General features: G+C 44.5%; 1 protein-coding gene across 1 annotated transcript in view; it reads left to right on the forward strand.

The window, feature by feature from the left end:
- The first annotated feature begins 4,251 nt into the window (after positions 1–4,251).
- EXT2 (exostosin glycosyltransferase 2) overlaps positions 4,252–24,763 on the forward strand; it is a 154,555-nt gene continuing 134,043 nt past the window's right edge. The window contains exons 1-4 of the mRNA XM_081278809.1: positions 4,252–4,441; positions 13,126–13,691; positions 14,794–14,883; positions 19,743–19,859. Of these exons, the coding sequence (XP_081134935.1) occupies positions 13,156–13,691; positions 14,794–14,883; positions 19,743–19,859 (743 nt within the window). The 5' untranslated portion in view covers positions 4,252–4,441; positions 13,126–13,155. The remainder of the gene's footprint in view (positions 4,442–13,125; positions 13,692–14,793; positions 14,884–19,742; positions 19,860–24,763) is intronic.

Here is a 24,763-nt window from a genome sequence, read left to right on the forward strand (position 1 = left end):
GAAAAGGAGGTGACAACCTGCTAGGGGGATGGGGCGAAGTCAGTCTGTTCAGATCTGGGCACATCAGGAACCTAGTAAGGTCTCAGCTGGGGACCAGAGGACAGGACCCCAAGGTGGGAGTCAGGAGGGGCTTCTCAATGGGCATTGAAGTGGCCCCTCAGGATGGGGGACTCTCCTCCTACCTGGAAAGGAGCTGTCTTCTCTGACGTCCCCAAAGCAGAGTAGCCCAGCAATGGCTATGGGGGAATTTGGGGACTGGAACCCAGAACCAGGGCTGCCATGGCACTGGGCTGACCAAGGATGACCCGCCTGGCTAAGTGGACCAGAGGTTGCCTGCCCCACCTGCAGGTGTGCTGTAGTTGAGAGCCTAAATGTGCTTTCTGATCCTCAAGCTGTGTGCTGAGGAGCTTCTTTTCCTGCTTAGGAAAGCTGACTCAGCTGGGCACAGAGTGCTCGCCTGTCCTCCCTGCTACTCAGGAGGCTGAGGCAGGAGGATCTCCTGAGCCCATGAGTTCAAGGTCAGATTGAGAAACAATGCAAGAGGCCACTTCAAAAAGAGAAAGAAGAAAACATAGACTCTGACACTTAACTTCTTTAAGACAAAGAAGTGAAACCAGTACTTCTATTCTCTAATCCATGTTATTTTTTAGTTTCTTTTCTCCCTCTGTTTTGATCTGCCACTCATTCACTCACTCATTCTTCTCCCCTGTCTTTCATGGAATACTGAAGGTGTGTAGACCCGACGCTGGGGGAACCACATGCCTCATTTCTGACTCCACAGCTGACCCCATTGTCCTCCATTTTCACAAATGGGAGACAGAGTTTAAAGAGAGTGACCGACAGCTGAACTGTCCAGAGCTCCAGCCTCAGAGCCAGGTGCAGGTAGAGGTGTTTTGGTTTGCATGCTGTGCTCCTTCCAGTATCAACCAACTCCCAGCATCAGTTTATTTCTCTGTTCTCTCTTAGATATTTCCAGATTTTTAAATTATCTTCTTCTACTTTTTTTTGGTAAATTGAATACCCTGGTTTTTTTTCCTTCTGTTTGTTATCCTATATATTATAACACATACGTATAACTCACTAGTCTAAAATTAGTCTCTTTACTTTCCTCCCAAAGATAAGAGCCTTAGGATACCAATAATCCCTTATAAACTATAATCCCTGGCTATTTTTGTTGTCCCTTTTAATTCTGCCTTTTTCACTGAAAAATCTTGGTTTATATAGGCAATGTTTGCTTTGATTTGTCACATATTCATTTCATACATGTAAGTCTTCCATTTGGGGTCACTTTCCTTCTGTCTGGAGTATAACACTTGAATGTCCTTTGGTGGGGCTCTTAGGATTTGCTTCTCTAACATGTCTATACTTTACCTCTTTTTGAGAGAGAGTTTTACTGGGTATAAAATCCTAGGTTCATAGTTACTTTCTGACTTCTGAGATTCCTATGGGGTCTGTCAGACCGTGGCTCCTTCAAAGGACATCTGTCCCCTTCTCCCAGTGCCTTTAGAAGATATGCCCCTTCACTGATTCTGTACAGTATCACTATTGCATGTTGAGATAGATTTATTTTGATGTATCTTTTTTTTAAGAGAGAGAGAGAGAGAGAGAGAGAGAGAGAGAGAATTTTTAATATTTATTTTTTAGTTTTTGGTGGACACAACACCTTTATTTTATTTTTATGTGGTGCTGAGGATCGAACCCAGTGCCCCGCGCGTACCAGGCAAGCGCGCTACCACTTGAGCCACATCCCTAGCCCCTATTTTGATGTACCTCATTCTAGATACACTCAGATGCTTGCCTTTGTAGCTGTCATCAGCTCTGCAAGCTCCCCAGCCTCTACTGTCTCACCAGATATCGCTTCTGCCCCCCTCTCCCACTTTTCGCCCTCTGGACCTGCCTCTGTTCATAGTAGAGACTGGCCTGCTTCCTGCATGCCTGTTTATTTATTTATTTTTCTTCTTCCTAAGTTTCTGTGCTACATTCTGGGTAACTTCTTTTGGTCTTTCTTTCAGTTATTACAGAATACATTTTTAGATACATCTAACTTGTTTTGATTTATTTGAGTTTTAAATTTTAGCAGATATATAATTTTGTTTATTGAGGTTCTAAACATTATTCTATTTTTTATTTTTAAACTATTTTTTTATTTTTAAGACAGAATAAACATAATTGTTTTGTCTTTCATATAGAGCCATCTCTCTGTATCTGCAGAGACTAATTCCAGGTCCCACTGTGGATAGGAAAATCTGCAGATGCTCAAATCCCTTACAAAAATGGCAGAGTCTTTGCATGTAACTTACACAGACCTCCCTCTGTACTTTAAATAGTCTCTATGTTCCTTATAAAACCCAATGAGATGAAAATGCCACCTAACTAATGGCTATGCTGCATTGTTGGAGAATAATGCTCAGGAGATAATAATAATATCCAGGGACAAGTCTGTGCCTGTAGCTTCCAATATCCCAGCTTCTATTCCTTCTCCCCGCGAGTCACCTGCCTGGTTTGTAGTCCTAGAAATGTCGCTCTGCTGTTGTAACCATGCTGAGCTGTAGAAGGCTTGCTGTTTCTGACTGCTTCTCCTTGAGACATGCCCCTTTTTCATGTTTTTTTTTTTCTTCTTGGAATGCCCTTTTCACCTCTTGACTTGGCAGAATCCTAAATGTGTCTGAGACAAGCAAAGATACCCCTTCTGACTGAAATCATTTTAGATCTTTCCAATTGGATGCACTCTCCTTCTGTTTTCAACCCTGTGGCACATTGGTTTCTGTTCTCTTATGCCACTTTCCACTCTCTGCTCTGAGTAATCTCCCTTGTGTGTTTGTCTCATTTCTAGTTGGCTCCTCCCAGCACCTGGCACCCTTTATTCATTCAACAAACACTGATTGCTTACTGTGTGCCAGGAATTATGCAAGTTTAGGGTTATTAAAAGCCAGTAGAACAGGCAAGGTTCCTCAGAGTGCGTTTGTAACACAGTTATTGATCACAGCATGTTCTCCTTTAAAGAAAGAACAGATGATTGATTGCAAACATGTATGTTTTGAAATACAGATAAATACAAAGAAGATCACGATGAAGAGCCCACAATCTCCCAGCCAAAATAACTAGTGTTGAACTATTATAAAAAGAAAAGCCAGTGTTCCCTGGGATAATGGGAATGTATACCACTGGTGGTGGGTACTGCTCCCCACCCTTTCAGTTCTCCTAGGGTTGTATGTGTGCTAAATTTCCTATCATGGGGGCGAGGGTGTTGGGGGTATGGATTTGGAGATCAGAGCCATCAGATGTGGGAAAGGAGGGTGTGGTGTGGGCTTCCAAGCTCTCCCATGCTGTCATTCCAGGCTCTAGATCTGTGGCAAGCAGGCATTAAGTCCAGACTATTCCTAAAATCACTTCTGCTGCTGGAAGCCTCAATAGAGCTCCAGATCTCTCAATGAATAAGAATAAGCTGTCAGTGACAACTGCCACCAGATGGCGCTAAGGTGCAGCTGGAACCTAAGGATTGGCTCCTGCAGCTAGAACCAGAACTCCCACCAGGCGGCAAACAGGCCCAGTGGTGTTGTTTCATGCATCTCTCAATAACATCACTCTGTGTGTTTATTTGTGTTTTCAGACTCTATTGACTTCCTTGTAACAGGTTTTACTGTGCATTTATAAGGCTGGTTCACGTGAATAATCCAGAAATTTAATGAAAACGCCTGCATTTCTGCCTACACAATTGCTGAAACTGCTCAGTTGTTTCTTAAATTCCTTGGAGAAAAAATTATTATTCAAATATCTGAACATAAGCAACTGCTTACATATTTTATCTCTTCTGCTTTTGCATATACATATTTAACCTAAAAATGATTATATCTGTTGTTTGGACCATGCTGTTGTATTAAGACGTATCCTGGCAATATTTCCTTATCCACACATTATCACATTATTTCATCCAAATCTAGTCCTATAGGTTATTTTTGTTCCTTCCAATATTTTGCTATTGATAAATATTGAGAATAGTGTCCAGGATATTTGATATTTACAGGATAGTTTCCTCCAGGAAATTTTGCACACTCCACAGCACTGATTATACACAAAGATTATCATCTTTGACGGTTTTTACAGATGGAGTGTGGTGTCTAGTTCTTTGTGTGTGCATCTTCTCCAGCTGAGAACCAGGCTCAGAGACCTAGGAGCCCATGGGGAAGAAGCCCCGGCGGTGCCCTGACTCCTCCTGTCCAGCAGAGGGCGCGGCCCGGCCGCTCCCGCATGCGCAGTGAGAGGTGTGTCAGACGCCGGGGAGCCTAGCAGCCGGCGCGGTGTTCCCAGCTGGCTCGCGCAGACCTGGCCTTGGCGGCGGCCCCCACCTCCCCGCCTTCGGACTCGGGCGGCCGTGGCCCGCGCCCAGCGGCATGAGCCGGTGACCGAGCGCGAGGCCGAGCGGAAGGCAGCCGTGGCTGAGGTGAGCGCGGCGCGCAGGGGCCTGGCCCCGGGGTGGGCGCGCGGGCAGCCAAGGCCCGGGGAAGGCCACCCCGAAACGACTTCCCTCAGTGGGGACGCTAGAATTCTGGCACCCGCTTCCGGGCTGCGCCTACGCCGCTGGCCTCCCCACCGGTCCCCCTCGCGCACTGCCCCCGCCCGCCCTCTCTTTGCTCCCGCACCCCTCGGACTCCTGGCTCCCGGCTGCCGCCCCTCCCATGCCGAGGCCTTGCGCCCCTGGGTGCGCCCGGCGCACTGCTGCGCTCCTGGGCAGGGCTCGCACCCCGCGGAGGGTGGCCAAGGGCGTGCTGGCCCTGGGCGTCGCCTGGAAGCTCAGAGGCCTTTGGAGCTTTGTACCGGTGGTGGGAGCAGACCTCGGAATAGTGTGGAGACTCCAGTAGTTGCTTGGGGAAGCGCTCCTCCAGGAGGGTCCTGTGCTTGTTTGTCCTGAGATAGAAATATATCTAACTTTTCTTGTAAGTGAGTTAATTGCCCTAAATACTTCAACTGGCCTTGGTTTATATGTTTCAGAGCTCAAAGTCTATTTATGGTAATAAAAGACATGATTTCATTTCTGTCACTCTTCCCTTTCCCAGACGTAAGCCTCCTGGTTGAGAGTGTGCGGGTGTGAATGGACGGTGGGCTCTAGAGCTAGACGGCTGCTGTGTTTGGAATTCTAACTTTGACATTTTCTAGTTTTGTCCTATTGGACAAGTACTTGCCTTTATGTACTTTCTCCGTCTGTAAAATAAGGGCAGTATTAGTTTGTCACCCAGCAGTGTTATGAAGATTAAATAAATTAACACTAATAAAGTGCTTGAAACAGACCCTGGCGTGTAGTAAGTGCTCAGTATAGTTACTGGTTATTTAGTGGTATTCATTGTATTAATTACATTATCATTTCCACAATTAAATGGCACAGTTCTTTTAAATTGGAAACCATTTTTAGAGGCAGTTAGCCATAGTGTAATTGTAAAGAATCATCAGGCAAGGCAATGAATTGTGGATTTTCTTGCTTTTGCTCATATTTGGTTCCTTTGTTTTTTGGAGCAGATTGATTAATTTCCAGTGTGGCAGTGGTCCTGGAAGACTGTTTGGGCTTCTCTAAAAGGGTTAAAAAGATAAGAAATTGCGATTCAAAACACTGGACTCAGCTGGGTGTGGTGGTACATGCATATAATCCCAGCAGCTCAGGAAGATTGCAAGTTCAAGGCCGCCCTCAGCAATTTAGTGAGGCCCTAAGCAATTTAATGAGACCCTGTCTCAAAAATAAAAAAGGCTGGGGGAGGAGGGGATGTGGCTCAGTGGTAAAGTGCCCCTGGGTTAAATACCTGGTACCAAAATAAAATTAAATAAAAATAAAAATGGAGTAAAAGGATTGAATATGGTCTGAAGCACAGAAGAAATGCTATTCAGGCAAATTTTTGGAATAAATAATTCCAGGAACAGAAAATGCATCTCATCTTGACAGTAGCTTGGGGTTAAAAGACTTTTCCAGTGACTCAGTGCCCAGAAGACTCAGCTATCCAGAAGATTCCAGTGTTTTGCAGGGATGCATTTGATGTTTTTAAAGGAGGGTGAAGTTTGCAGAGCTTTGATTCGAGATTCCGTTTTTGATCCAGATTGCCATTATATGGAACAAACATTTATTTGCAGAAGTTTCCTTTCTTTCTGTCCCCTCCTGTGACTTCTTGTTGGTTCTGAGCATCCTCTTGGAATGGAAAGATGACAACTCATTTCCTTGGTGATGGTTTTAGAGATATCCATCTTCCTGTACTTCAGCATACAAAAACTCCTGTGAAAGTTGGTTCTGTATGTTATAGAGGTGCAGCTGGGATGCCCCAAGTCAGGAACATCATGGGTTCAATCTAGGCAGGAAGTTTTACATAAGGGAGGCAGTTCAGCACAAGTTTGTGAGGGCAGGTGCAGGGAGCAGGGATGTTCTTTGGATGTGTTTGTGTGTGGTGGGTAGTGGGAGAGGAGGTATTTAGGGGTGGGTGCAGAAAATTCAGTGTCTGTGAAATAGCTAGCCTTTTTCTCCCTTTTGGAAACTTTTTCCAATTCAGCAAAGACAAAAATTAGAAGCCCTCACCATGTAATAACTTGAACCTGTGGATGCAGAACGGTGTGTGCCAATGGAACTAGGAGGAGAGATTTGTTCATGTAACGAGCGTTTACATTCTGGACTTGGTATTAGCTGGGGGATACTGAGCAAGACTCACTGCAAGAAAACCACAACCAGTAGAGGAGACAGACTTGCAAGTGTGTAACTAAGGTAACACTGGAAGTGCTGTAATGGAGTGTGCAGAAGGTAGGTGGCTTCTCAGAGATGGTCTCCAGCTCCCCGGCTTCCATGTCTCACCCCCCATTTCTTTTATCACAAATGCTTACTCTGCCCCAGGTGTTTGCCATAGCCTCAGCTTTTATTCTTCAGAGGCTGATGCAGACTCTTGGGCATTTGCTTAACTGTGAAGGATACTCAGGAGCGGGGAGGAGTGTGCATCTAAGGCTGGGCTTTGGTGGGGAATGCCCTGGCTTCCAGTGCATCTGAGGTATGTTCTGCTTCAATCTGCAGGGGTTCCTAGCCAGGCTCAGCTCTGTTTGCCTGGCTCAGTATGGTGACCAGCTCAGTTGGGTATCTTGAAGGCTTTCTGTTCTTCCCTGACACTCCTCCTTATTCCCTCACTCTGGCTGTCTGGATCCCCTACGTGGGCAAGCCATCCAGGTCCAAGATGTTTTTCTTAGTTTGGCAGATCACAGACTAAGGCAGTGGCTCCAGAAAGCAGGCCCTGAGAAGAGTACTCTGAAACTGAACCCTTCACCCTCAGGTGGCAGCAAGGACCCCTTTATCAGTGGCAGTGAGAGGCTGGAAACCCCTGTTGCTCTCTAGTATCACAACTGTAAGACTCTCAGGATGGAAGTTGGGAGGAGATCCAGGTAGGAAGCAAAGCAGCGGCCAGCACCGTACTCTAGCACTGAGGGTGTGTGGCCAGCGGTGGTTGTGAGGATGGAGGGGTTGGCTGGCTCCTGTTGCATCCATTAGAAGCCTTGGGTTAAGAGAATGCTGGGCTCAAGTCAGCCAGATGTCAACCCCGTGCAGCGTAAAAGACAGGAGTCTCTGCAGCCCTCTCTCCTGCAGCTGGAGGACAGACTGAGGTCAGGCCCAGAACTGAATCGTGATTGTGGCAGAACTGCAAAGGAGGCTGAAGGCGCAGCTCTCACTGGTCACCTCTCCTACAGCAGGGGCTGTGAGAGGGGTGAAGCACCAGGATGGAGAGACTGGGTGGAGGTGCTGAGAATGGTGAACTCCTGCTCTGCCTTAGACCCGGGGCCAGCAGAGCTCCTGCCCTCCGTGGCAGAGGAGAGCAGCCTCTCCTAGCTTGGCAAGGGCAGAGCCCTCACTGAGGTACCCGCTTCAGGACCAATGCTTGTCCTCCTCAAGATCTCCCTCCCTCTCATCTCAACGTGACCTTAACAGGGAGGCCTGCAGGCCCTGGCTGGCCCTGGCTAATATGGACCAGTAGGTACCTGGGGAACATGTGGAGCAAATCTTCTACAAGTTGGGGGAGGAGAGAGAGTCTGTTACCATGGGAGCGTTGTCCCATGATCAGGGTTTAAGGACCTAGCAGGACAACTGCTTGAGGCCTGTACAAGACAGTGATGTGTACTAGTGGTTCCCACCTGGCGCAGTTTTGCCTCCTCTGGGAGGTTTGGCGGTGCCGTAATGGGCAGTGAGGCTGGACTCAAAGCCTCGCAGACTGTCTTGACCCATTGTGCTGTTAAGAGAGCATGGTGCTCCTGAGGGCAGTGTAGGTGGGCAGCCAGTTAGGGTATTGCCTGATTGTTTAGCCTGGCAGAACCAAGGGCTGGCAAGTAGAAGCTGAGATAGAAAGATTACCATCCCTCACCTGGTGTTCTGACGTGAGCCAGAGCTCAGACCCATGTCCCAGGGACTAGGGGGGAGGCTAGGTCTCTCTGAAAAAGGACCTTGTAACATCCCTGCCAAGTGTAGACCAGCACCCCCACCCTTCCGCAAGGGACAACTGTAGAGGGGGGAAAGGATAATATCCAGACCTTTAGAGGGCTGTGCAGTACAGAGTCGAAGCTGATCCTAGGACCAGAAAACCCCTAGCAAGAGTGGATGGGAGCTGCAGGTAAATGCTCTAGCTTCCCAGCCTCCTAAGGGCCAGCATGGAGCCCATGTGGTCGTCAGAAGGCCTTTAGCTACCTCTACCCACAGCAGTAACCAGCTACTGGCTTTCCATTGCTCCCCATCTCTGTCCTTGTTTCCTCATTCTGGCTTTCAGAGATCACTTTCCAAACAAATAACTACTTGCATGCCTTACCCTGGCTTTGTCTCTGCTGACCTTGAACTTGAGAACCTTCTGCCTCATCTCCTGAGAAGTGCAGACTATAGGTATGCACCACATGCACCACTGTAGCCAGCTTTATTTTTTGAAAAAGCGTTTAAATAATAATAATAATAATAATAATAATAATAATAATAATAATAATTGCCGCAGTCTGGCTGGGCACAAAATCATGAGCCACTCACACCTTGTAGATTCAAACAGCAACTCTTTATTCTCGAACTGTCACCGGCACTCTACACGAACGTTCTGGGGAAAATCCACCTTCACTCGGCTCTGTATCCCAAAATACTCTCTGAATCCCGGGAGAACTCAACTGGAACTCAAGGAGTGGGCACGCCTGAGGCAGCAGGATACACCCTATCCCCAGCAGGGTACACCTTAAACCTGGAACCACCCTAAACCCAAGGAGCGCCCTAAACCTTGATCTGCCCTAAACCCGGATCCGCCCTGGTCCTTGAGCAAGGTCACCTTTCATGCAATGTCACTGCAAATGACCTGGGTCATGCCATGCGTCATTCTTATTTGGCAATGGCTCTCAGCAAATAATAATAATAATAATTATTATTATTATTTTGGGTTTGTTGTGATTATCTTTTTTATAGTTCATGAAAACTAGTAAAACTTGTGTGTGGATACTTTTTTTTTTTTTTTCAGGTACCAGGGATTAAACTCATGAGCACTCAACCACTGAACCACATCCCCAGCCCTATTTTGTATTTTATTTAGAGACAGGGTCTCGCTGAGTTGCTTAGGTCCTTGCTAAGTTGCTGAGGTTGGCTTTGAACTTGCAATCTTCCTGCCTCAGCCTCCCAAGCTGCTGGGAATTTTTTTTTCTTTTTGGTGTTTTATTTCACAGTGAAACCAAATGATTTATTTGTGCTAAATGAATGGAAATACTTTCCTCTATTCCTCTATACTTATTTTCTTTTCCTCTAAGCGATACAGTATTTTGTGACTATTTTGCTAAGATAGTCCTATAATGTTCCTTTCAAATAGTATTTTCTAATAGTATTTTGCACTTTTAAGATACTTATTCAGGCTCTTAGGAAAGCACATTGAAAGGGAAACCACATTGGTTCTGTTACAATCCCATTGCCCCCTACAGCAAACATCAAAGAGCACATCAGCCATGGAAACCACTGGTGGGCTAGACACTTATGGGCTCATGTTGGAGGGGCCAGCTTCTGGAGATCAATATTAAGGATAAAGGAAAGAATCACATCTTACAGGAAAGAATTATCCATCCCATGTATGTGGAGAAGATACAGCCGTCTGATTGGTTACTTTAGGCTATCCGGTTTACAAGAGACATGGGTGTGGATTCAGATTGAAAATAGCTTATAAAAAGTGTATCTGTAGAAAGCTCTATTAAAGGATAGGATAATATCCAGACCTGTTGAGGCTGTTGAGTTAGGGTCTGAGCTGATGCTAGTACCAGGCAACCCCTAGCCAAGAGTGAATAGGAGTTGTAGGTAAATGCCCTAACTACGTCTGGGGACACACACACACACACCTGCTCTGTGTGTGGTAGACACTGATTCATCCAACTTCCTACTCTACACTGAAAGTTAGATTTTCAAAGGCCTGAGTTTTAGTGCTGAATTCTTGGTACGTTTGGTAAACAACATTATAATTGGAGGTAGGTTCATGGAAAAACAAAAAAGACATTCCTTTTTGTTTTATAAACCTAAAAACCAGGAAAATGAAACTCTGAGACTATCCAAAAGTTTCACATTTTTGCTGTATCGCTGAGTATATACAGCGAATGCTCCAGCAGGGAATGAGTGTGCAGTAGATTCAAGGATAACACTGATGGACAGTCATGGGGTTAGTGTGGTGAGCCACAACAGTGGCTGTGCTTCCAGCCAACATTTATAACAGGAGCTGGGAAGCCTAGACAACCTGTCAGATCCACATATGCCAGGGAAGCAAGCCTTTGGCATTGAATAGATTGGCTTTGATGGACATGACCCAGCTTGAAATTCAGACAAAGCATGTACACAAGGATCCTTTTACTGTTCCCTTAATCCAGTTTCACTATATGTAAAAATAGCATTTTTCAAACTGGGTGCTACAACTGATCTTATATGTTAGGGCCCAGATTTATAAAAAAGCAATAGTATAGCAGAATAGGAAAGTAGAGGATTCATTGCATGTGTTTCCTGTGTGCTAGGGTTAAATGCCATTTTATGAAACTTATTACAATACACACATGTCTGTGTTGGGTGACAATATTCAATGTACTTCATGCTCCAGGTTTTAGGTAGAAAAAAAAAGATTGAAAACTACTGTGTTGTTGAATATTAGGAAAGGTTTCAGACATGATTGCACAAAATAAGCACTTGAGGAGTTTGCTGAGTGACTGATTGTATAACCCGATTTTAGACTATTAAGAACAAGTTCCAGTCATGGGCCAAGGAATCTGCTTTAACATACTCCCTGTGATTCTCACCCTTGGGATGTTTGGGAGCCACTGATTGGTGTGTGAGTGGTCCTTGTGAGCTCCTTGGGAATTTTTGCATGAGGGCCAGTAGAGAGCAGCTCCTGGCATGCATTTGTCCCCACCTCTCAGCACTTTCTCTAGGAGGGACACACAGAGTTGCAGGGAAGCCATATCATAGGGTAGGCCTGGAGGTGGTGGTGCCTAGGGACAGACTGGGAGTGTCCTGCTGGTTGTTAGAATGACAGATGTGAAATAGCTCTATGCTCATATTTCTATTATAGAATAAGTTAGCAAGTGGGGTGTAGTGGTGCATGCTTGTAACCCCAATGACGCGGGAGGCTCAGACAGGAAGATCGCAAGTTTAAGGCCCACCTCAGCAATTTAGTGAGGCCCTAAGCAACTTTTGATACTCTGACTCAAAATGAAAAATAAAAGGGGCTAGGGGTGTAGCTAAGTGATTAAGCACCTTTGGGTTCAATCCCCAGTACCCTCCCCACTAATCAGCATATGTTGAATGGCTATTGCTTTTTCCCCAATTATGAGAATTGTTAAGCTTAAAATGTATGAACACATGTACACTAGCCCATGACAAGCTAATTCCTTGATATGTTCCAAATCATGGTCTCAAGAGAGATTAAGTTGAAATCATTCATGACTTTCCAGCACCTTTTAATCAAAAAGCTAACGATGATTACTGTCATCAAGACTGGGCTGTCCTTAGCCAGGGGCCATGAAGCAGTAGTGCTGTGTGGGTGGTGCGGGGAGAGCTCCATTTGTCCTGAGCGAAGTGAGAGTCTGAGCCTCTTGGTGACTTCCTTTTACAGTCAGCTGTCTCACAGATCAGTGAGTGCAGTGGGACCCTTGTGTAGACTGGGCTTTGACACGCGGAATGCCAAAGTGGCTTGTCCAAGTCAGTGGTAAGTCAGTGACATGATGTAGAAACTCTGCAGGCTCTGCTCTCCACACAGCATCTAGGCATCACAGCACCTAGAGAGTAGGCTTGGTGAGGAGCTTGGGTTGTGGTCTTCAGGGAGCTCCACATTTTCAACTGAGGATGAAACGTCTTTCTTTATGTCTCAGCCCATGATGCTTGTTGGCTGTTCTAGTATTTACCTACTGCTGTGTAGGAAACCACCCCAAAACTTAGTGACTTAAAACATCCGCCACCAGCTCATGTCCCCTGCTTCCGCAGTCTGCACAGAGCTCCCCAGCGGTGGCTGCTCTGCTCTGCAGGATTTCAGCTGGATCCTCCTGAGGGCACTTGGGTGCTCGGCTTCCTCCTAGGCTTCCTCCTAGCATGACTGCTGGAAGAGCTTAAGGGGACAGAAGCAGAGAGTGTGGGGTCTCTGAAGGCCTGGGCTCAAGTCTCAAGTGTCACTTCTGCCACCTTGTTATGCTCAGAGAAAATCATAATTAGCCCAGTTTCTGGGGGGAGGGGTGTAGGTTCTATCTTTTGATTGCAAAAGTGTCACACACATTTGTGGACAGGAGGAGTGTTCACCTGTGCCTTTGGAGAGGGGTCCACTGCACTTTCCCCTCTCTCCTCCCTCTTCCTCTGCCGCCCAGGATCTTCCCTGGCCTGCTCATTCATTCAGTCCTTCTTCCATCTAAATGTGCCCACTCTAACCTCCACTATCAAACATCAACATATATTTTGTTTAAAGACTAAAGATCTTCTCTGATACCCTTTGTGCTTTTCCAGTGCTTCCGAATGGTGTTTTCACATCTGTTTAGGAAACCACCCCAAAACTTAGTGACTTAAAACTATGTTACAGTTTTTTCCTCTTAAACAAGGACGTCATTTGCCACACTAAGTGCTTGATTTTTCTTGTTTCTCTCCCTGGTGACCAGGAGTGTGAGGAAGAGGCTGTCTGTGTCATTATGTGTGCGTCGGTCAAGTACAATATCCGGGGTCCTGCCCTCATCCCAAGAATGAAGACCAAGCACCGAATCTACTACATCACCCTCTTCTCCATTGTCCTCTTGGGCCTCATTGCCACGGGCATGTTTCAATTCTGGCCCCACTCCATCGAGTCCTCAAATGACTGGAGCGTGGAGAAGCGTAGTGTGCGTGATGTGCCAGTGGTCAGGCTGCCAGCCGAGAGTCCCATCCCTGAGCGAGGGGACCTCAGTTGCAGAATGCATACATGTTTTGATGTCTACCGCTGTGGCTTCAACCCAAAGAACAAAATCAAGGTGTATATCTACTCTCTGAAGAAGTATGTGGATGACCTTGGTGTCCCGGTTAGCAACACCATCTCCCGGGAGTATAATGAACTGCTCACGGCCATCTCAGACAGCGACTACTACACCGACGACATCAACAGGGCCTGCCTGTTTGTGCCCTCCATTGACATGCTCAACCAGAACACACTCCGCATCAAGGAGACGGCGCAGGCACTGGCCCAGCTCTCCAGGTACCACGCTTAGAGGGCCAGTGCCTGGGATAGGAGCGCTTCTCCTCCCAAGCTGGCCTCCCTGTGCTGTCTTCTCTAGGAGCGGGCAGTGGGCAGTGGGCCGGTGGCGGGAGGGTGAGGCAGTCCTCATCTCCAGGGCCACTGCCGTTGTTCCCAGCTTCGTAGAGTTTGCAAACCAAGGACGGTTCTTCTTCCCATGCTTTTCCTTAAAAAATGTAAATACACTGCACCTGGCCTGCCCCAAGCACTGACAGAGCACACATTTATGTTAAATAGTCTGAAAATACAGATAAGCAAAAGAAGAATGTAGGATTAATTCTATAATTCTGCCTCTAAGAGGTAGTCATGATCAATATTTTGATGTTACTTTTCAGTCATTGTTTTGTATAAAAAATATACACGTGGGTGTACATCTTTTAGTTTTTTTTTTGTCAAGACCCTATCACACAAGACATGTTTTTGTTTGCTTTATTTCCCTTAATATATCTAGTAAACATATTTCCAAATAATTTCATGTTCTTGTATTATATAATTTTAAATGTTGCATGATACTCCCTTATTTTTTATTTTGTTGGTATCAAGGATTGAACTCAGGAGCACTTAACCACTTAGCTACATCCCCAGCCTTTTTTAATATTTTATTTTGAGACAGTGTCTTGCTGAATTGCTTAGGGCCTTGCAAAGTTGCTGAGGCTGGTTTTGAACTTGAGATCCTCTTGCTTCAGCCTCCCAGACCACTGGGATTACAGGCGTGCACCACCGTGCCTAGCTTACTTGTGCTAAGTGTAGATTTCCACAAATGACAATGCCAGCCTCTGACAAGTCGAGAACATAGCTGGCCTCAGGCTGTTCTCAGGCTCTTTAAATTTTAACAAAATGGTGCACATTTTTAGTTTTTCATTGGGAGAAACGGTTCTTAAGTGGGCACACTTGAAGTACACATCCACCTGTTTTTCCTTCCATGGATTCAGACTAGTGCCGTATGCACTGTTGGGACTTGTGGGAATCTGCTTTGCTCACTTGAGACATGCTGGCTCTCTGGTGGCTGCCTGTTTCTTCAGGATTGTCATGGAATTCTCTTCCACCTTTCATTTCTAAACAGGTGGGATCGAGGTACAAATCACCTGTTGTTCAACATGCTGCCTGGAAGTCCCCCAGATTATAACACGGCCCTGGATGTCCCCAGAGACAGGTAGGCATGTTTGGGGCTGTCCCAGAGATGGGTTTCAAATGCAAGATCCTTTTATTCCTGTGAGATTGTGTTCCTGAGCCTGCTGGGACATTCTTTGTAATCGAAATTGTTTATTAAACTAGAAATTTATCCTATGCACTTTTCTCCTCAAGGCATAGAGGATGCCGGGGACAGCCAGTTAGAGCTCATGTCTGAGCATTGCCTCTAAAAAGCTGTCTGTTCTTAGTTTGGGTCATGCTTTCTGACTGGAGCACCCCAACTCCCAAGGCAGGTTGAGGACTGAATGCGTCAGCTCTCCCTGAATTTGGCAAATGCTCCCTCCCAGCTTGGTGGGTGAGGACGGCGTGGATGAATAAAGTGATGCTTGAGGCATGTGATGTGGGGTGATGTGGGGTGTCTGTCAGTAGATTTCTTCCCCTCTTTCCTTCCCTTCCTGCATTTATTTTCCTCTTTCTCCCCCACCACCTTCTTATTCCCTTCTTTTCTTCCTTTCTGGTAAAACTCCCCAAACAGGCAGATGTCATGACTTAAGATTGTGACTTTGATCTCACTCATGATATTTGCCTGCCCTCTCATGCGCTGACTGAATCACTTTGGCCCGAGTTTCTTGGAAGGATCCAGAAGGAGGTGCTGCGTACACCTTCTTCAGGGCTTTGAGGAGAGCAGCGAGCCTGGACCCCAGACGAGTGCGCTGGGCAGTGTTTGAGGTATAGATTGTTGAAGTTCACTGTCTTGTTGGGCTGATGTTGAGCAAGGCTGAGAATAGCCTGAGCCAGCCTTGTTCTTGGCTTGACAGAGGCTACCTTGTCATTTGTGGAAATCTACATTTAGCACTACTTTGCCTCAGAAGATTGTTTTCTCTAAGTGAGTTTTTCAAGTCAGCTTTGAGTTTCTATCTGGAAATAACAGATATCACTGGAAGAGACCATGCCCCAGACTCCCCCTTCACTTTGGTGTAGAAACCATTTTGGACGGCAGAGGGCAGTGTGGTCACACATAGGGCCTCCTGGTGGGCTCTGCCCAGTGAGATGCACTGGCTCCTGAGTGGATTTGGTTGTCCTGGGAAAGGGAGATAGATGCTTCTGAGGACAGAGAAGGGAAGGGAAAGAGCTGTGGGGAGTGCAGTGTCTTCCCCTCTTCCTCTGGCTTTCTTTCCTGAAGGTAAATTTCTATGTGGGACATTTCACATTTTGGTGTGTATCTGCATGAGAGGTGGATTTTATTTTTATGAAGTGCACATGTTAAATGGGGTTTCATTTCTCTGTGGAGAGTGTCAAGTAGACAGGAGAAGTTTGTATTCCTGCTAGTACTAAGGTGTCAGGGATAGGGAAGGTCATGTTGTTTCCTCTGTGTGTGATTATGAGTGATTGTAGTGTAGCCAGTGACACGTCAGCATGGGGCCTGCTGTGCCCTGCAGTGGGGTATTTCATTCTGAAACTGGGGTGGCATCTGTGGGGCGAGGAATAGTAGATTTGTTTGTTAATTTTTCTTATCCTTTGTCTTTGCTTCTGGACTCAGAGGAGGCAAAAGCCATGAGTGTAGAATGGTTTTATCAGGGGCTGCATGTCAGTTGTTCATAAATTAGATGACAGAGTAGATTGCTTTAAGATATCCTAAAGTCTACTGTGGTGGTGTGACTTCTTAAAAGTCATTTTACTCAGGGAAATATGTACTCAGCAAATATGTCTTTTGTGCTCTTTTTAAAAAATATTTTATTTATTTTTTCTTATCAGTTTTACATGACAGCAGAATGCTCTTAGATTCACAATAGTCTCAAAAAAAACAAACAACCCCAAAACAAACTTGGAATCAATTTAACAAAAGAGGTGAAAGACCTCTACAAGGAAAACTACAGAACACTAAAGAAAGAAATTGAAAAGACCTTAGAAGATGGAAAGCTGTCCCATGCTCTTGGAAAGGCAGAATAAATATTGTCAGAATGGCCATACTGCCCAAAGCACTATTCAGATTCAATGCAATATCAATTATTTGGAAAAATAAAAGACCCAGAATAGCCAGAGCAATCCTTAGCAAGAAGAGTAAAGCAGGAGGCATCACAATACCAGATCGTTTGTGCTTCTTAAATCTGTTTCTATTTCTCTTTTAATCTTTGAAAATCAGACACATGATATAAGTATACTTTCTCTGCACCAGAGTAGAGTGGTGTGCAGTGTTTAAAGGGTAAAATATTTTCACTTTTGGAAGATACTCATTGTTAAATGTTGTGTATTTTTCTAGTCTTTTCCTATTAGACACAAATACATGCATACCCATTTTAACTTAGGTGAGACCTCCACTGATGTTAGTTTTGCTGAATACATTCTGTAATAGTGCTACTCCTTGGGTTTTTATTATCCTTTCTTTGCATGTATCCCTTACAAGTGTCTCTACTCTCTTGTGAGTATATATGTATTTATTTGAACTTGTTCTGAAAACTTCCAAACCTGTACAAGAGAAGAGAGTAGGTCAGTGGACCCCACAGCCCACTGTCAGCCCCACCAGCTCTGTTGGAGGCCAGTTGCATCTGTGCTCTGCCCCTTCCTCCAGGGTATCCCAGGCAAATCCCAGACATTTCATCATTACCTCTGCAGATGTTTCCATATTAATCTATGTACGATGTGGGCTTTTAAAAAAACAACTAAAATATGATTATTTTCCTATTATTAACAGTACTTCAGTATCATCAAGTAAACACCAAATATCTAGCCATTGTTCAAATTCATTTGTCTCATAATATTTTTTTACAGTTTGACTCAGTAAATAAATAAGAATGACCAAGGCTGGCCTTTGTGTTGCAAAACTGAAGCTTTGTATTTGAGCGGTTTGTGAGTCTGATTATGTGAGTGGCCTGAAGGCCAGCAGAGGATGACCCTGCAAGCTTGCTTTGTCGAGGTGAGGTGGACGCTCTGTAGAAGAACTATAAGGAGTTTGTGCCAGACTGCAGCTGGCCAGATGAGAGATGGAGGCTGTGGGAGAAAGGCTCAGTGACAGAGGAGATGTCCTAGAGTGGGGAGCCCAGGAAAGTGCGAAGACTCTTGGACCGACAGAGCGCTCAGCCTGCCATGAGCCTGATCATCACACTAAGACTTTTTCAACCGCAAGTCTTCTATTGGATCTCTTGTAGCTTTAGGCTGATCCAAGGCTTTTGAACTGATTTCTGATTTGGGAATCCGTAATGGGAAAACAGAAAGTGCTGCTCAGAATTCTAAGTCAATGTAAAACATGTGTTCTGTAAAGCAAGGGTGCTTACAATGTTTTCTCCATTATAACACCATGGAGAGCTCGGCGGAGGAGACTGTGACTTAGATCTCAGGCTTGTCAGTAGCAAGGCTGGGCGAGTTGACTAACTGCAGGCGGGCTTTCTGAGATCACAGAGATTGCATGTTTGTGATCCATGACAAAAGGTATGCTTCAGACTGCATGCTGTCCTGCTGCCACTGCATGACGCCTGCCTTATTCCCCCAGAAGAGAGTAACAAGTTGGTGGTCGAGGGACAGGGTAACAGAGCTTCCTCCCTACATGCACTCACAGCCAATTCGTCCACACCCTGCCTTACCTGGGCTGCCTGGTGCCTGTCTCTCGGAGCCCTGTTTGCTTCTCTGCACAGAGGCCATGGCCACGTGGAGTCTGCTTGCCATCATGGCCATGGAACCCACCCAAGTTCATGTTGGATGGATTCGAGGCTGCATGCTAATCAGGAAAAATCAGAACGTATGTTGGTACTCAGGGTAGTCATTACAGTTTAGAGAGTAGACTGGCAGCTGGAGAGGTTTTTATCCTGCACATTACCTCACTCACCAGTTCTTGGTTTCATAAAGCTTAAACAAACACAGTGGGATTTCTAGGGGTGGTTTGAAAATCTTTGAATTTAAACTGGTCATGTTAGAAGGGAATGTAGGTTGTCATCAGGGCAGGGCAGGGATTGGTAGCAATCAATATTGCAAAAAATGTGGTTTCTTGGTTCAGACATTTTGGCTTAGACGCTGTAGTATGTGCAACTGGCAAAACTGCCCCAGAAAGTTATTTCGATGGGTTTGGGGCCCCTGGGACAGAATAACAATAAAAGTTGGTGTGATATACACCTGTTTCCTTTCTCTGATGAAGTGTCATTGTACTACTTGCTGGTTTCAATTAAAAAAAATGTGGTCACTGTTTTCTAATTAAGGAGAATAATAGCTAGTGCAGGCCAACTGCAGGAGAAGCACTGAAAGCCTGATTCTGGATTCTGCTTCCTGAACAGGGAATTGGGTTAATAAGACTGAGTGGCTGGAAGGGACAATGTGAGCTGGCAGAGGCTACATGATTGGCATGTGGCTCTGGAATGACAGAGGAAAGTGCTATGCAGGCCAAGGCTGGGGAGAGGCTGGGGTATATGTGATATGATTCGTGAGACTTTCCAGCCACCTCTGCTTTCCTTGCCATTTTCTCCCACGATTCCAGGCAGAGGGGTGGGAAATACCCCAGCCAGTCTTCCTGAGCAGACCTGCTGTTATTCCTGTTGCTGTAAATGTGTTTAAGAATAAAGTAGGACTTTGGGGAGGGAGAGAGGAGTAGGAACTGAATGAGGTGGCAGAGGGGTTATTCGTAGTGTCCCCTGGGGTATGATGTATTTTAAAAAATGGAAAGTAAGAAAGAGTTTCAGGCCTGGGGGAAGGTTGGTGATTCAGGAATAGGATGCAGCTGGAGTCCACAAGATGCGACATGAGTGTGGAACATTGAGCACAGTGTCTTAGAGAACTGTGCCTCTGTCACTTCAGCTGCTGTTGAACATTAAGACTCAGTCACTGCTGTCCCTGTCACAGAGCTTATCGAATGAAGGCCTTCTTTCTTTCTCATTGTTCGATGAACCTTGCTTTCAGGGCGTTGTTGGCTGGCGGTGGCTTTTCTACGTGGACTTACCGGCAAGGCTATGACGTCAGCATTCCTGTCTATAGTCCCTTGTCAGCTGAGGTGGATCTTCCAGAGAAAGGACCAGGGTAAGTACCTCCTGTGCACGTCCAGTGTGCCTTCACCGAGTCTGGGGGACGCTGCAGCTTAGCCTGGGGGTTTCCCAGCAATCGCGGCATTGCTTTGAGGTCAAGTCTTGAGTGTGCCCTTGGCCCCAGCCACCCCAAGATTGTCCATCCTTGGTCTTTCACTATCTTGGTCAACTCCCGGGCTGTCTTCCAGGTTTCCCAAACCAGGACTCTGCCACATCCCTAACTCCTTCCTTTCCTTTACTGATCCAAAATAACAACATGTCCTTTGACTTTGTATCCAAAACATGCCTCAGAGCTCTCTATCCCTCCTCCCCTCTGCCCACAGCAGGCTGCTGTCACCGCCCTGTGGGCTCCTGAATGGACCCTGTTGGGCATCCCTGACTCCAGCTTGCTGCGCTGCGGCCTGGTCCTTGGCCCCACACTCCTGGAAGGACAGGGCCACCTCCCTGGCGTGTCTGTCAGGGTTCTCTGCCATTTGACCACTCCTTCTCGAGCCTTTTCTCTGAGAACATTTTTTTCCTTTTATGTTCTTAGTATGGGCTTTGCTCTCCCAAGTTTTTCTGGGCTGCAAGTACACTCAATTGCCTGGAAATCTTTTTCCTCATCAGTCTGATGTCCTGCTTGTGCTTGAGGTTTCACCTCGAAACCATTGGTCATGGGCCAGGTGGGTGCACTCTGTTCGCCTGGATGGCTCCTCTGCATTACGCTCCCATGGCAACTGGCCCTTCTTGAAGGTGCTTGGTGTGCTCTGGCATCCGACTTGCTCAAAACCTGTCTTCTCTAGACTTTGGATTGTGTTCGTGCAGTGGAACAGAGGCTAGGCCTGTGTTTCAGCTGCTGCAGTGTGTCTGGCACGTATAGCTGGCTCATACTTAATATGTGGAATCAGTGGAAGGGTCCGCAGCAGGGATGTGGCAGGCCTTTGTCTAACTTTTTAGCTGTAGTCTCTTTAAATGTTGTGTTATTGGGCTGCAGTTGTGGCTCAGCGGTAGTAGAGCGCTTGCCTGCAGGGTGAGGTCCTGGGTTCGATCCTCAGCACCACATAAAAATAAATAATTAAAAAAATGTTGTGTTATTGCATGATGAGAACTCCATGAGCTTTAAACAATGCTAATGAAAACTCCTTTTTAAGTGCCAACATACAAAGGTGACTGAAATTACAAACCTGAAGATATCATACCCATTCACAGAAGCTGAGTGTGATGGCACACACCTGTAATCCCAGCTGTCTGAGAGGCTGAGGCAGAAGGATCATAAGTTGGAGGTCAGCCTAGTCAATTTACCGAGACCCTATCTCAGAATAAAATAAAAATGGCGGCTGGGGGGAGGTAGAGCTTAATGGTAGGGCCTGTCGGGATCAATCCCCAGTACTGCAAAAAACAAACACAAAACTCATGCTTGGTGGTAGAAATGGGTCTTAAGGGAATAGTTTGCTTGGAAACCATTAGAACCATCCTCTGAGCATCCCAGGTTTCCCCTTATCAACCTTCATGGGTTGAGAAGTACAAGAAAGCTTCCCGGGAGAGAAAGTAGCTCTTCTCCATGTGTGTTTTACAAGGGGACCTGGAACCAAACTCTGAAACTTGGGGGGGGGGGGGTGCCAATGTTGTTATTTAGTCAGTGCACAAATCCCAGATCAGCTGGAGACCTTTTTTCCTTGTCCTTCAGCAAGTGCAAAGAGAGACTGAGTTGTTCATGAACTTGTCTCAGATCATCTTCCTGAATTTTTTTTTCCTTGAAATAGACTCCTACAGTTGATGTAATTTGTTTTTATTATTTTTGAGTTGAGGTTAATTCATATAGTATAAATTCATTGTTTTAAAATTATAATTCAGTGATTTTTAATATACAAAGTTGTGCAACTGTTAGTACTACTATTTAATTTGAGAACATTTTCATTACTCCAGAAATAAAATAAAATAAAATCCATACCTGCTTGTAGTCACTTCTAATCCCTGCCCCAGGAATAACCATTCTTCTCTTCTGTCTCTGTGTCTGACTACCCTGGATATTTTCTTTAGATGTGATACAATATCACATGCAATATTGTCTTTTCTTCTTATCACAAAGTTTTCAGGGTTTATCCATATTGTAACATGGAATCAGCATGTCATTTCTTTTTTGGCAGAATAGTATTTCATCATTTAGATACATATACCACATTTTCTTTATCATTTGATGTGTCATTTTGTATTAGTTTATGGAAATTGGAGTTATTTTCACGTTTTAGCTACTATGAGTAATGTTGCTATGAACATTTGTATATGGGTTTTTAGGTAAACCTGTTTTCAGTTCTGTCAGATATATACTTAGGAGTGGAATTGCTGGGCTTTGTGGTAACTCGACATTTTAACTTTTTGAGGAACTGCCGGACCATTTCCCATGGTGGCTGTACCATTTTACATCCAATTGACAGTGTATAAAGGTTCCAGTTTTCCACACCTGTGCCAACACTTTTTATTGTCTGCATTGATTCTAGCCATCCTACTGGATATGAAGTAGTACCTCATGCAGTTTTGATTTGCATTTCCCTAATGATTAATAATGTCAAGCACCTTTTCATGTGCTTATTGGATGTTTATATAACTGCTTTGGAGAAATGTCTATTCAGATTATTTGCCATATATATCTCCTAATATATATGTATTGGTGGTACTGGGGATTGAACCCAGGGCCTCATGTGGGCTAAGCTGCATTCACATTCTACCACCAAGCTACATCCAGCTCCAGTTACCAATTTTAAAATTCAGTAGTCGTCTTATAGAGCTCTGAGAGTTTTATATATTCCAGACACAAGACCCTTATTGGATCTGTGATTTGCAAATATTTTCTTCCATCCTGTAGGTTGCTTTTCACTTTGTTGATAGTGTCCTTTGAGGCACAAAAGTTCTTACTTTGATGGAGTCCCACTTATTTATTTCTCCTTTTGCTGCTCATACTTTTTGTGTAATATTAATGTTTAGGAAACTTGCCTGATCCAGGGTTGTAAAAATTTACACTTATATTTTCTTCTAAGATTTTTAATTTTTCAGCTCCTACATTTATGGTTGTGATTTCTTTCAAGTTAATTTTTGTATGTGGTGTGAGGTAGGAGCCTAACTCCATTATTTTGCATGTAAATAATCTTGTCATCTTAGCATCACTTGTTGAAAGGAGTGTTTTCTTATTGAATGGTCTTGGTATTCTTGTTGACAGTCAACTGTACGTAGATATATGCTTTATTTCTGGATTCTTGGTCTATATGTCAATTCTAATGCCAGTACCACACTGGCTTGATTACTGTAGCTTTGTATTTAGTTTTGAAATAGGTCAATGTGAGTCCTAAATTTTTTTACTTTTTTAAGGTTTTTCTGGTCAAGGTCTCTTGCTTTTTAATTATTTTTGTTATACTGTAACTTGAATAAGAACAAACAAAAAATAATCTAAACTCCTTGTGCTTATACAACTATAAAACTAAGACAGTTACAAATTAAATATTAACATATTTACAAAACTTATAGCATTCACATTAACACAATTTAATGTAATAGATGAGTTTTTCTTTGAAATGAAGTTGCATCTTTTAAGGTGAATATGGCGTTGGTAGTGGTCTCATGGGGGTTAGCAAGCCTGTGCCGTTGTATGCCGAGTGTCGGTGTACCTTTTACTGTATGCTTTCTATTTGAACCCCTAGGAAGCTTACCTTTATATAACTTATTGTTCTATATTGTGACATCATTTATCTTCATCTGATATGTGATATGTGATTCATATTTTTCACAACATTTTATTATGAACATTTTTGTGTGAGCATAATGGTTACCCATCACCTAGATCCTACTATTTGCATTTGGCTATAATTACTTTGTATGATTTACATTTTAAGTTTTTCCCTCTTCTCATTGGCTCACTAAATACAACAGTTTCTCTTTTGCTATAACTGAGTACCATACACAGAGTAGTTTATAAAGAATAAAACTTTATATGACTTATTGTTTTGATGGTTGGGAAATTCATCATTGGGCCGCTGTATCTGGTCAGGTTCTTCTTGCTCATGGGGACTGTTGAGTCCCAGGGTAGCGCAGGGCACCGCGTGGCAAGACAGAACATCCCTGCTCAGGCCTCTTCTCCTCTATTTCTCAGGAAGCCACAGCCCCATTGGATTAGGGCCCCACCCTGGTGGCCTCAGCTAACCTAGTTACCCTCCAGAGGTCTCATCTCCAAATACCATGGTCAAATTAAGTTCCCATGCTCTTAACTCCACAGTAGGGATTAAATTTCAACATGAGTTTTGGTAGAAATATTTAAACCATCATTAAATGTGAGCAAAAATATGCCTATTCTAAATTTTTGATTACCATCAAAATGAAAATACTAAGATAATTCTTATGGGGAATTTATAGATTTGTAGACTAGAGAAACTGATACAGTTTAGTACTCTGTTTTGAAGCTTAATTTCTGTACGGTGAGAAAGGGTGGTCTGTAGCTTTGTAGTTAGTTTTGAAATAGGTAAATGTGAGTCCTAAAACTTTTTTACTTTTTTAAGGTTTTTCTGGTCAAGGTCTCTTGCAAGTTTCTGACTTGTGCCAAGGATCTTAATTTGGCATGTTTTTATAGCACGAATATGAACAACTATTGTAAGTAGAAAGGTTACTCCTCTGATTGATGCTTCTGTGAGCATTTACTAAATTAGTTATGTGATTAAACAAAAAAAAATTACCCTTTTTCCCTTTTTTTCCTGGAGTTCTGGAAATTATTTAATTCAGTTCATGGCGAAGCTTTATGGAAGGCCTATTTGAACCAACTCTTGGGCTCAACAAGGTGAAGGAAGTTAGCTTGTTCCCCAGGGGACATTTGGCAGTGTATAGACAGTTTTGATTGTCACCACTGAGGAGCGTGTATGCCAAGGGACCCTGAGGCCC

Source organism: Spermophilus citellus (assembly GCF_964194105.1).
Source record: "Spermophilus citellus genome assembly, chromosome: 2".
NCBI lineage: Eukaryota > Metazoa > Chordata > Mammalia > Rodentia > Sciuridae > Spermophilus > Spermophilus citellus.